At 34.4% G+C, this 12,982-nt stretch overlaps 1 protein-coding gene across 2 annotated transcripts; it reads left to right on the top strand.

Annotated features, from left to right (window-relative positions):
- Positions 1-7,998: 7,998 nt before the first annotated feature.
- On the top strand, positions 7,999-12,574 carry LOC114323615 (receptor-like protein EIX2). 2 transcript variants are annotated; one of them, XM_028271269.2, is made up of 2 exons: positions 7,999-11,277; positions 11,389-11,587. In XM_028271269.2, exon 1 carries the CDS (start codon positions 8,305-8,307, stop codon positions 11,248-11,250), a length of 2,946 nt encoding a protein of 981 aa, XP_028127070.1. In that variant the 5' UTR covers positions 7,999-8,304; the 3' UTR covers positions 11,251-11,277; positions 11,389-11,587. The 2 variants fall into 2 exon arrangements, with proteins under 2 accessions (XP_028127070.1, XP_028127071.1); XM_028271270.2 differs by lacking the exon at positions 11,389-11,587 and adding an exon at positions 12,114-12,574 and having other exon boundaries at positions 8,148-11,277.
- Positions 12,575-12,982: the final 408 nt, after the last annotated feature.

The following is a 12,982-nucleotide window of genomic DNA, read 5'->3' as shown; positions in this document are numbered from 1 at the left end:
CTACATTTATTTACATGTTTTAATTTATTTAGACTCCACAATTAGATAAAGCCAATATTTGATATAAAGTTCAGTAATTAGAATTTTAATATAATTACTCTTCTAAGATAAGAAGGAAACCTTGATGGATAGGAATTCTTCTGATAGAGTTTATCTGGTCATCTTCTCTCCTCTATATAAGAATGTGTGGCTCCCCTTTCATATCATGAGTATTTTTCCATCACTCTAAGTTTTATAGCCATCCTAATTAAAAGAGACAGGGAGAAGAAGGTGAGCCAAGAATTAAAGATTCAAAGGTGAGCCAAGAATTAAAGATTCAACTATTAGGGGTATTTTCTCAACTTCTCCAATTCAATGGCTGACAAAGGTATGTTCGTTTTATTCTTGAGTTGTATTGAATTCAAGATCCTCTAAGTTTAATTCCGCATTATTATTATGGTTATATATATTATTAAATCTTACAGGTGGTATCAGAGCTTTCGTTTTGTGAATCAATACACCTTGGAATAATAATATATTTATTATATTATTTTTAATAAATGGTACCTTCGTTTTATTATCGGTATTGACTTTAAAATATTATCTCAATTTGTTTGAATTGATCAAACGTGTAATACACCTTTGATTTTGTTATGCTATTAACATGTTGTTCATATCCGTTTACAATAAGTAATATGCATGCTTCGATTTATTCCATGCTTTGATTTATTATTTTATAATCATTATAATATTAGTGAAGAATATTACTTCATCCTGTATGCCATAAAATTGAATGATTATAAAATTATTATTTAAATAATCGGTTGGGGCATAGATTAAAAGCAATTTGTTGAATCATTCGGTCTATTATAGAATTATGATTTTACCTCATCTAGTTATATACACTTATTGTCTATTATTGTTGATATTTATATGTTTTCATGATTTAAATTTGATATCATGATATAATTTTATGACATATTAAATATTGGAGTGGTTAATTCATATTAGGTGTAATTCTTATTGACCATTATATGAGATATTCTTGATTGTTATATTACATAATTGATATATAAATATTCTTATTTGTCCAGAGTTATTATTATTATTATATTGATAATTGCAATCACATAAAAGAAATTCTAGAAATCATAAATAGTGATTTCATTAAAATAGTGATTGAATTAATGATAATTAAATAACTCAAATTAATGAATAGAGAATATTGTTGGTTAGTTCCGTGTTCATAAGGTTTACTAATTTAGTAGCTGCCAAAGTGGCCTAGATTTGTAAAACTTACGAATATAGAACTACATAAAAGAATTGTTAAAAGAGTAATATTAAGGTCGATAATATTCTCAATTGCAATTATAATTAGGAGATTTAGACTAGCCCAAAGAAGAGTCACTTTCAAATAATTATGAACTAGGTAGGGTAACTTATGTAATTTGACAGATTAGAATTGAATACCCAAAGGTAACATACCTAACTGAAAAGTTGCATAAATTACTTTAGACCTACATAAGTGATTCTTGACGAGTGGACAATAGATATACCTAAGTTTTGCCTAAAGGAAAGACTTATGTGATATCAATAGTTCATCATTATAATTCTCAAAGCTTTAATATGTATATTGTTTATGCCTTTTTTCGTGTTACTTATGAGATCTTGTGTTAATACCTCTTAAGATCTGTCAAAAAGATAACTTGCTATCTAAGGTGGTTGGACTTAGAAGGGAGGCTATATTGACTCCTCCGACCTTCCTGGGATCTTACTTGGTTATTGACCAAAGGACTCTTTAGTGACGTTACCCTAATACTTAAAGTAAAATTTGGGGCGTCACATGTTCTATCTTATTGCATTGGAATACTTAAAGGATGTTAAAAATCGACAAGCCACTTGCTGGTACTATTATGGCTGAATTGACAACAATGAAATATAATAGCCACCAAGGAGTTTAGGATCACATCCTCAATATGGCGACAAAGTTGCAAAGCTTAAAACTTTAGGGATGCAAGTTGATGAAAATTTCCTCATGCAGTTCATTCTCACCTAGCTTCCATCACAGTTCAGCTTATTCATAATTCACTATAACACCAATAAAGATAAGTGAAGTTTGAATAAGCTGACTAATATGTGTGTTCAAGAGGAAGTGAGGTTGAGGGAGGAAGGACGTCAAACTGCATTAGCTGTAACTCATGGAGCTATAAAGGAAAAGAAGGGTAATTTTGTAAAATTAAAGAAAAATCCACCCAAGAAAAAGAATGGGTCTAGCGAAGAAAATCAGGCTCAGAATGGTTTCACTGTCAAATGTCACTTTTGTGGCAAAAATAGACATGTGAAGAAAGACTGCAGCAAGCGAAAGGCTTAGTTCGAAAAGAAATGTAAGAAATTTTCTTTTGTTTGTTATGAATCAAATATTGCTGAAGTACCTTCTAACACTTAGTGGACTAACTCTAAGGCCACAACCCACATTACAAATTCTATGCAGGGACACCTCTCAACTAGAAAATCAGAGGAAAATGAAAGATTTGTCTATATGGGGAACTGTCTCAAAGCTAAAGTTGTAGCTGTAGGAACCTATCGACTGATCTTAGAGACGAGTCATCAAATGAATCTAGAAGACACTTTTTATGTTCCTTCAATTTCTATGAATTTAGTTTCGTTATCCAAGTTAGATCGTGTTGGATATTCAATTTTATTTAATTGTGGAAAACTCAATTTAATGTTTAATTCAATAATAATTGGTTCTGGTAATTTATGTGATGGTTTATATAAAATTACCTTAAATCATGAGTTTGCACAATCATTAGTAACTCTGCATTCGAATATTAGTTTAAAACGTGATGTAATTAATGATAAATCCTCAATCTTATGGCATAGACGGTTGGGGCATATCTCTAGAATTAGAATTGAAAAATTGGTGAAGAATGAGATTTTGAAAAACCTAGACTTCACTAATTTTAAGATATGTGTGGATTGCATTAAAGGAAAGCAAACCAAACACACCAAGAAAGGTGCCACAAGAACTAATGAGCTTCTTGAGATAATTCATACAGATATTTGCGAGCCACTCAACATCCCATGTCTTAGTGGTGAAAAATATTTTATCACATTTATAAATGACTTATCACGTTATGGATATGTGTATCTAATTCATGAAAAGTCTCAGGCTGTTGACATCCTTGAGGTGTACATAACTAAAGTCGAGAGACAATTAGATAGAAGGTTAAAATAGTGAGATCAAACAGGGGAGGTGAGTATTATGGTAAATATGATGAGTCAGGCCAAAATTCTGGCCCATTTGCCAAATTCTTAGAAAAGAAATGCATTTGTGCTCAATATACAATGCTTGGTACGCCACAACAGAATGAAGTTGCTGGAAGGCGTAATCGTACACTTAAAGATATGGTTAGGAGTATGTTAAGTTACTCAATTGTACCAATTTCACTGTGGGGTGAAGCTTTAAAGACTGCAATGTATATTTTAAATAGGGTTTCTAGTAAGGCGGCCCCAACAACTCCTTTTGAGTTGTGGACTAGTAGGAAACCTAGTTTGAGACACTTACATATTTGGAGTTGTCCAACATAGGCAAGAATCTTCAACCCACAAGAGAAAAAGTTGGACTCAAGAACAAGATCTCTGGATATTTCATTAGCTATTCAGACAAGTTTAAAGGGTACAAATTTTATTGTCCTAATCACAGAACGAGGATAGTGGAGACTGGTAATGCTAGATTCCTAGAGAATGGTAAAATTAGTGCCGGTGAGAAAACACAAGTGGTGAATTTCGAGAAAATTAGGGTGGATGTGCCAACATTTGACCCTTATTGAAAAATTGTTGTTCCTCAAACTATTCCACAAGCTGAGGGAAACGAACAACATAATGAAAATCCTTCACCACCTCATGTTTCACCACTTCATGAAGATACCACCATTGAAAATACTGTAGAACCACCATAACCGGCAGTTCTGAGAAGATCTCAGAGGGAAAGAAAGCCTTCCATTCCAGATGATTACATGGTGTATCTACACGAATCTGATTTTGATATTGGGATTAACAAAGATCCAGTCTCATTTTCACAAACTATGAATAGTGATGATTCTACTAAATGGGTCAATGCTATAAATGAAGAGTTAAAATCCATGGAACAGAATAGTGTTTGGGATCTCGTTGAATTGCCTAATAATTGTAAAAAGGTCGAGTGTAAATGGGTCTTCAACACCAAGCACGACACGAAAGGCAATATTGAACGATTTAAAGCCAGACTTGTTGCCAAAGGTTTTACTCAAAAAGAAGGCATAGACTATACAGAGACCTTCTCTCCAGTATCTAAGAAGGACTCGTTTAGAATCATCCTAGCATTGGTAGCTCATTATGACTTAGAGTTGCATCAAATGGATGTGAAAACTGCTTTTCTGAATGGGAATTTGGATGAAGAAATTTATATGGAGCAACCAGAGGGATTTGCAAAAAAAGGTAAAGAACATTTAGCTTGCAAATTAAAGAAATCCATATATAGCCTTAAACAAGCTTCCAGGCAATGGTATTTAAAGATTTAATGATATCATTACCTTCTTTGGATTTAAGGAAAACGCAGTTGATCAGTGCATATATCTAAAGGTTAGTGGGAGAAAGTTCATTATTTTGATGCTATATGTGGATGACATTTTGTTAGCTAGTAATGACCTTGGCTTATTGCATGAAACCAAGGAATATCTCTCCAAGAACTTTAAATTGGTCGATATAGGTGAAGCAAACTATGTTATTGGCATAGAGATTTTTGGGGATCGATCTCGAGGATTGCTAGGACTATCTCAGAAAGGATATATTGATCATATTTTGGAGAGATTCAATATGCAATTTTGTTCAGCCGGTGATGCACCCATCATGAAGGGTGATAAATTAAGTGAAAAACAGTGTCCAAGGAATGACTTGGAAAGAAAACAAATGAAGGACATTCCATATGCTTTGAGGCTACAAATCATGCTTTATGGTTGTGAAATTTCATCTCAGAACTTGGTGTTGTTGACTCAATTGCCAGGCCGCTGAAGATATATTGTGACAATACCGCAACAATTTTCTTCTCTAAGAATGAAAAGTACTCCAGTGGTTCCAAACATATGGAAGTAAAGTACTTAATCGTTAGAAAAAGAGTCTAGAAACAACAAAGTGTTAATTAACAATTTGAGCACCTTTCTTATGATTACTGATCTAGTCGCAAAGGGATTGTCACCAAAGACATACAAAGAGCATATTATTAGGATGGGTCTTTTAAGCAACCCTTGATGTGTATGGTTAATCGTGAGTACTTATTTTTTTAACACTATTTGTGCAATAATAATTTTGTATCTGTTTTTCCTGTTCTAAAAGTGTGTGTACACATTAATTTGAATATTGATAAGCAGGAAATGTCTTAACAAGACAAATTACAGGGGCCTTTCAGGCAAATAATTACATATCCCAATAATGGACTGGGTTAGTGAAGGTTATCGATGATGTGGTGCATAGAAGGGAATATGACATAAATGTTATATAACCGCTGTGATTCACATTGGTGATCTGAAGTAATCACAGTCTTATAGTTTCTAATATATCTGAACTTATTGGCTATTTTTAAAATTCGTGATCGCATGTCAAAGTTTTTAGTGTGGAATCTAATGAGTCAAATTTTTTTTTTTTTTATAAGTTGCATATTTTTTGGAAAAATTCATAATTGCATCATAATCGGCTTAATGGGCCAAGTGAGAGAATGTTGGATTTATTTTTTTAGTGTGGCCCAATAGCCTACATATATCTACATGTTTTAATTTATTTGGACTCCACAATTAGATAAAGCCAATATTTGATATAAAGTTCAGTAATTAGAATTTTAATATAATTGTTCTTCTAAGATAAGAGGAAACCTTGATGCATAAGCATTCTTCTGATAGAGTTTATCTGACCCTCTTATCTCCTCTATATAAGGATGGGTGACTCCCATTTCATATCATGAGTATTTTTCCATCACTCTAAGTTTTATAGTCATCTTAATTAAGAGAGACAGAGAGAAGAAGGTGAGCCAAGAATTAAAGATTCAACTATTAGGGGTATTTTCTCAACTTCTCTAATTCAATGGCTGACAAAGGTATGTTCGTTTTATTCTTGAGTTGTATTGAATTCAAGATCCTCTAAGTTTAATTCCGCATTATTATTATGGTTACATATATTATTAAATCTTACATATTGTTCTCATAATTTTAAAAATATCATTGACAATTCACTCTAAATAATATTTTCGTAATTTTTTTATTTAAAATATTTTATTTTAAGTTTGTTAAAAAAAAAATCCAAAACCGAGGGGGCACGTGACCCCCTAGCCCTCTATACCTCTGTCCCAACGTATGATTGTTGAGAATTAATAACGTTTATTTTTTATTTAGTGTAAAAATATATATGTATATAATAAGAGAGTTGCTATTAGTATCTGTGTAAATTCTTTGGATCTCCCTTTTTGCCACCCACACCGTAAATCCTAAATTTCAATAAGATTTCTTTGAACACTGCACTTAATACCAAATTTACCCCTATTCATAATATTATCACACCCAAGAGTACACACATCTAATTTTGCACACCCTTTCTCCTTCTCCTTTTGATGATCGTCCATCTCCTGTTGAAAAGAATGCTGACGGTCATTGCATCAATAAACACCATTGCCTCAGTAAAGAACATTGCATCGATGGTCCATTATTGAAATTTCTGTCAACTCAGAAGGAATCGACTGGACGGTGTCCAAAGAGCACCATCGGAAAACTCGTCAGAAATTCCTATCTATGATTGCAGAAAATTCCTCTCAAGTAAAACTCTCATGAAACACACAATTTGATGTTGAAGATACAAAAATCGAACCGTTTAGCACACCAGTACTGACTATCTGCATTATTATTCGGAACCCATATATGGAACTAAATGTTTGTGTTCAGTATTGTATTACCGAACATAATCTTAACAGCAAACCAGTATTGAACAGCTCGAACAAAACAATAATGATTGAAAATGACCGAAAATGTTAATGTAAGACAGATAAACTTACCAATGAAAAGTCAGCCTCATCAAAATTGTTATCATCGTCTTCCATTGCTCTACAAGGTGAAATAACTGATTAAGAGTAATACGTTGGACTTAAAAAGAGCTTTCTAGTTCAAGGTTTATGGTTCAGGAGGGTTTATGATGGTGATGAAGATGATACATTCAGGGTTTGAGATAGTTATGAAGAGTAACAAGTTTAGGATTTATGTTTGGTTATGAAAAGTAACAGGTTTAGAGTTTAGAAAGGTGGAATACGTATAGCTGGGGTGGGGGCGGGGGCGGGGGCGGGGGCGGGGGCTGGGGCGGGGGTACAATATTATAGAGTGTTAATTCTTATTTGGTAGGCAGTTGTTCCATTAAATGATGTCTTCTAATGTAATTTTATTTCAAGGTATAATTGTAATAAATAAATTAAAAAAATTAGAAATTGGAGGGTCTAAAAAATTTACTCTATAATAATGATAAGTAATAATTTGTTGGATTTGGTAAGGAAAAGGATTATAAAATATGAGGGAAATCATCTCGCCTTGTTTGTTTGATTGTTTGCCTATAGAAGACAGAAGAGTAACATATATTTTTAAAAAAATATTGAAGAAATTTTGAAAATCTAATTTATCTAAAAGCTATTTTGTCACAAATTCCTTCTCTTGAAACAAAGCTGGATTCATGAATACTCCACAAAGCATCTATATTTTTTATTGGGGTAGGAAAATGACCCATGAACCCCAAATGACACTTGCCCAACGGTGCTTCTCAAAAGTCTGACCCGTCGTTTTACGATCACAAATTTTTTATGGGAAGGAAGTAGACCCAGAGAAACCTCCAAATGCAAAAAAGACAAGTGGACTGACCGACTCAATTAGTCCATCCAAATATTTTCACAAGTGATAAAACCAACCATCACCTTCTCTTTGCTGGTGATTACAAAATGTGGACCATACAATTTGTAGAGTTTTACGATCACAAATTTTTTATGGGAAGGAAGTAGACCCAGAGAAACCTCCAAATGCAAAAAAGACAAGTGGACTGACCGACTCAATTAGTCCATCCAAATATTTTCACAAGTGACAAAACCAACCATCACCTTCTCTTTGCTGGTGATTACAAAATGTGGACCATACAATTTGTAGAATTGCTAGAACTGTCTATCTATCAATGCATTCTTATATATATACATATGTATGTATCTTGAGAAATTCATATGTTTACCAAGTATTGATGCTATGTTTTCGTGGTGCTTAGTTTGAAGCAAAGATGAATAGTCAGAGTATATACACCACATTTAATCTTACTGTCTTTCTTCTTCTTTCATTGCTTTCTCAATTTGTTTCTCTTGAAACTAGTAGATTCAATTCCAATGATGGTAATGTAACCACGCAGTGCATTGAATTTGAGAGGAAAGCCCTTCTTGAATTCAAAGAAGGACTCACAGATCCTTCTGGTCGGCTTTCTTCTTGGGTTGGCAAAGATTGCTGTCGATGGAAGGGTGTGAGCTGCAACAAACACACTGGCAACGTTTTCAAGATTGACCTCAGCAACCGAGGAGACTCTTGCAGTTTGTATGAAGGGATTGCAGACAATTATAACTCCTCATCATGTTTGGGAGGTGAGATAAGTACTTCTTTGCTCAACATAAAGTATTTAAGTTACTTGGATCTAAGCATGAATGATTTCTATGGAATCGCAATCCCAAATTTCATCGGTTCACTTGAGAAATTGAGTTATCTCAGTCTTTCTCAATCAAATTTCGGTGGAATGGTTCCATCTCATCTTGGAAATCTGTCAAACTTGCAATATCTCGACCTCTCTGTATTTGTTTTTTACTACAATATTTGGGCATCAGATTTAAACTGGCTTGTTGGCCTATCTTCTTTGAAGTATCTTAATCTTGGTGGTGTGAACCTGAGTGAAGCAACAGATTGGTTGCAATCAATTAATACCATGCCCTCTTTGTCTGAGTTACACTTGTTTGATTGTCAACTCCCCAGCTTTCCAAAAGCTATACAGAATATAAATTTTACTTCCCTCTTGGTCCTCGATCTCTCTTTTAACGAGTTTAACTCTTTGTTGCCTCTATGGCCTTTCAATATTAGTACTCTTGTGGAATTCAATGTCAGTTTAAACAATTTTACGGGTTCCATTGTCAATGCTGCTTTGGGAAACTATCATAACTTGCAATCACTAGATTTATCTTCTAACTCTATTAGTGGTGACATAAGTGAACTTATAGAGGGATTGTCTGGGTGTTGTAACAATAGCTTGAAGGAGTTGATATTGGGGTCCAACAAATTTAATGGGAAGTTGCCCGATTCATTGGGACACTTGAATTATTTGAGATCCCTTGTACTGAATGAGAATCTGATCTCAGGTCCAATTCCAGAATCTGTTGGAAAGTTGTTTTTTCTAAAGGAATTGGACCTTTCTTTTAATGAGATGCATGGGTCTATCCCTACAAGTTTAGGAAGACTCACAGAGTTGACTAAATTGCAACTCTTCCATAATTCTTGGAAAGGCCTCATGTCCCAAAACCATTTACAAGGTCTGGCAAAACTACGAGTTTTCTCCATATCTTCGGACACAACTTGCATTTTTGATGTGACACATGAATGGGTTCCTCCATTTAGCCTGTTAGCTATCCAAATCAGTAACTATCTGTTGGGTCCAAAATTTCCAACATGGCTGAGAAATCAGAAAGAACTTTCATCCATAGTCCTCACAAATGTCTCCATTTCAGATACCATACCTGACTGGTTTTGGAAATTGTCAATGCAGATTGACATGCTCGATTTATCTCACAACCAAATTGTCGGTGTTGTTCCCAACTCATTAGGAATTTCCTTTGTGGACTTGAGTTTCAATCGCCTGGAAGGCACAATCCCACTCTGGCCTAACGTAATTTGTCTCTTTCTGAACAACAATTTATTTTCAGGAGCGATTCCTTTGACTATTGGCAGTGTCATGTCATCGTTAGTCATGCTTAATCTTTCTGGGAACTCTCTAAATGGTACCATTCCTTTGTCCATATGTAAATTGAAAGTTTTGATAAATCTCTATCTTTCATACAATCATCTATCTGGACAAATTCCCATGCATTTGGAGGACTTGCGAGCTCTTGGGACCCTAGATCTGTCCCAAAACAATCTCTCTGGCCATGTTCCTGAATCAATGTGCTCGCTATCATTTCTTTATTGGTTGAGGTTGAGTGGTAACAATCTTTCTGGCGAGCTCTCTTGGTTGAAGAATTGCAGGGGTCTGCACACTCTTGATCTTGGAGACAACAAATTTTCCGGGAACATACCAGGATGTCTGGGAGAAAATCTTTCGTTGCTTTCCATCCTCCGAATGCGAGCCAACTTGTTCACCGGAGATATACCTCAACAGCTATGTCATTTATCTAATCTCCACATCTTAGACCTTTCTCATAACTATTTTACAGGATCTATACCTCGCTGTTTAGGAAATTTGAGTGGCTTTAATCATTTCGCCTCTCCCGATAGAGCATTTCCATGTGCATTTCGACATCCACCTCAGTTTCATCAAATCAATTTGGCAGTGAAAGGAAGACAATTTGTGTATACCACCACGCTTGAGCTCGTTAATGTTATAGACCTTTCGAGCAATAATCTATCTGGGGAAATCCCAGAAGAGATAGCAAATCTGTCAGACTTGGGTACCTTGAATTTATCAAGAAACCAATTGACAGGAAAGATACCAAAGAAAATTGGAGAATTGCGATGGTTAGAAACGCTAGACCTTTCGAGCAACCACCTCTCCGGTTCAATTCCTTCAACCATGTCTGCTTTAACATCACTGAACCATTTGAACTTGTCATACAACAACTTTTCAGGGTCAATTCCTTCAACCAATCAGTTCCAAACTTTCAATGATCCATCCATTTATGAAGGTAATCCAGAACTTTGTGGGCTCCCATTGTCAACCAAGTGTTACATTGCAACTGATGTTGATGCAAAAGACAAATATGGCAAAAAAAAGGTGGACAATAAGGAAGACGAGTATGATGAGTTGTGGTTCTGTCTTAGCACAGTAGTTGGATTCATCGTAGGATTTTGGGTTGTTTGTGGCACTTTGGTACTAAAAAGGTCTTGGAGAACTGCTTATTTTCGATACCTAGATGAAGTGAAAGATTGGCTCTTTGTGGTCATTGCAGTAAATGTGGCTCGTTTTCAAAGGACGACATAGAGACGGTTGTTTTGGTGTCTTCTTCTGGTAATGGTTTTGGCTCTATTTTTATTTTCTGCCATATATTTGAGATTATAAAGAAGCAAGAATTTGTTAGTTGTTGTCTTTTTGTTTTTGATTTTGTTGTCATTGTTGCAGTGAACTTGAAACAAGGTTACAGGCATAGAAGGAAGGAAGGATGATTTCATAAAACCATTTTATATAAATTTTCTTATGATGTGCCTCTAAAACCATAGATTTTCCCGAGTTGTTTTGCTATGTTAAAGTTTTTCCAGATTGTACTTTGCTTTCCTAATTTGTCGAATATATAAATAATATTGAAGAATTTCCATGAAAATGTGATGTTATAATCACCTTTATTACTTTTCTTGCTTCTGAATTAAACATTGATTTAAAAACAGTCCGAAGATAAACCGATTACTCTTACACTAACAAAGATGGGAAAATCTATTTCACAATTCGCCATCTCTGTTCTGACTATTACTTACAAATTTGAAAAAATTTCAAATATGATGAAATTAAGTTGATTTCGTGGTTTTATCTTTTTAGCTTGTGCATTTTTTCCAAATATATATACCTTTTCAAGTACATTTTCTTCCTTTAGAGATTGATCAAACAAATATTTAACTCCTTTGTTTCATAAGTTAGATCATTACCAACCAAATTCACAAACGGCTTTGATACCGTGCAAGAGAAATGACAAGCAACTTTGCAAATGATACAATTCTCACGCAATCATGCCAATTCAGATATGAAACTTCACACAAACGGGATGGATGATGAAAATCTTGGCATATCTTCCAATCTTCGAGCCAAACTAGGTAGGCAACATGATACTGACCTTGACAATTTCTGTTTCTCAGATTTGTGAACTCTCCCCCAAGCCATTTCATTACTGAAATCAGAAATTGCTTAAGAAATTTGAGGGCTTCCATTTATTGGTATTGTATGTTTGCCTTCTGGCTTTTGATCGGAAGTAACAGTCTCAATGCCTTGTAAATTTTGATATTCATCGACTTGGTCCTCATTGAAGCTCTCGCTGAAAAGGTCAGCCAGTTTCTTCACATTATCGGTTGGAAAATGTTCGGATATGGAACCAGGCTAAGATGTTTGTATGAAGCTGCTTCGGTGGATGGGCGTGTTGCCACTAGATGGGATAAACTCTGCTTGAGATATTACAAACTAGTCAAAAACAGAAGTTAAAAAATAGAATGAAATCTGAAAGTAAATCATTATTAGTTGTTGATGCAAAGTAGTATGCTTCCTTGCAAAATTATTGTACCAAAAGATTAGAGTTATCTTACCACCATTAATGCTGAAGAAATCCTCAGAGTCAGATTCTAACCAGAGTTGAGAATCGAAAAACTTCTCTTCTTTACTCCCTGCATAAAATAGCAGGAACACTAGTTAATATTGAAATCCAAAAAATAGTTAATCAATGTGTTCTGTATTCATCTGATGAGTAATAATAGTTAAAAGAAGTTCGATAAGAGAAGAGATAAAAATGTGAAATTAGGGTAATCCTGTTGTATTTCTTGTCTTAGTGCCAGAAACTCCCACCAGCCATTGATAGGTCTGACAAGCATCAAATACCCGTGTAGAGAGACAGGTAAGAGATAAAAATGTAAAATGAGGGTAATATTTTGGTAGTTTAATCCTATTTTATGTTTTGAAATTTAAATTGTACATAAATATAAATACATACAAAAATATTTAATATATATATAAGTGG

The sequence above is a fragment of the Camellia sinensis genome, chromosome 5 (assembly GCF_055761805.1).
Source record: "Camellia sinensis isolate YWXY chromosome 5, ASM5576180v1, whole genome shotgun sequence".
Classification (NCBI taxonomy): domain Eukaryota; kingdom Viridiplantae; phylum Streptophyta; class Magnoliopsida; order Ericales; family Theaceae; genus Camellia; species Camellia sinensis.
The sequence above is the reverse complement of the archived record's forward strand: the minus strand, read 5'-3'. Positions and strand labels throughout refer to the sequence as shown.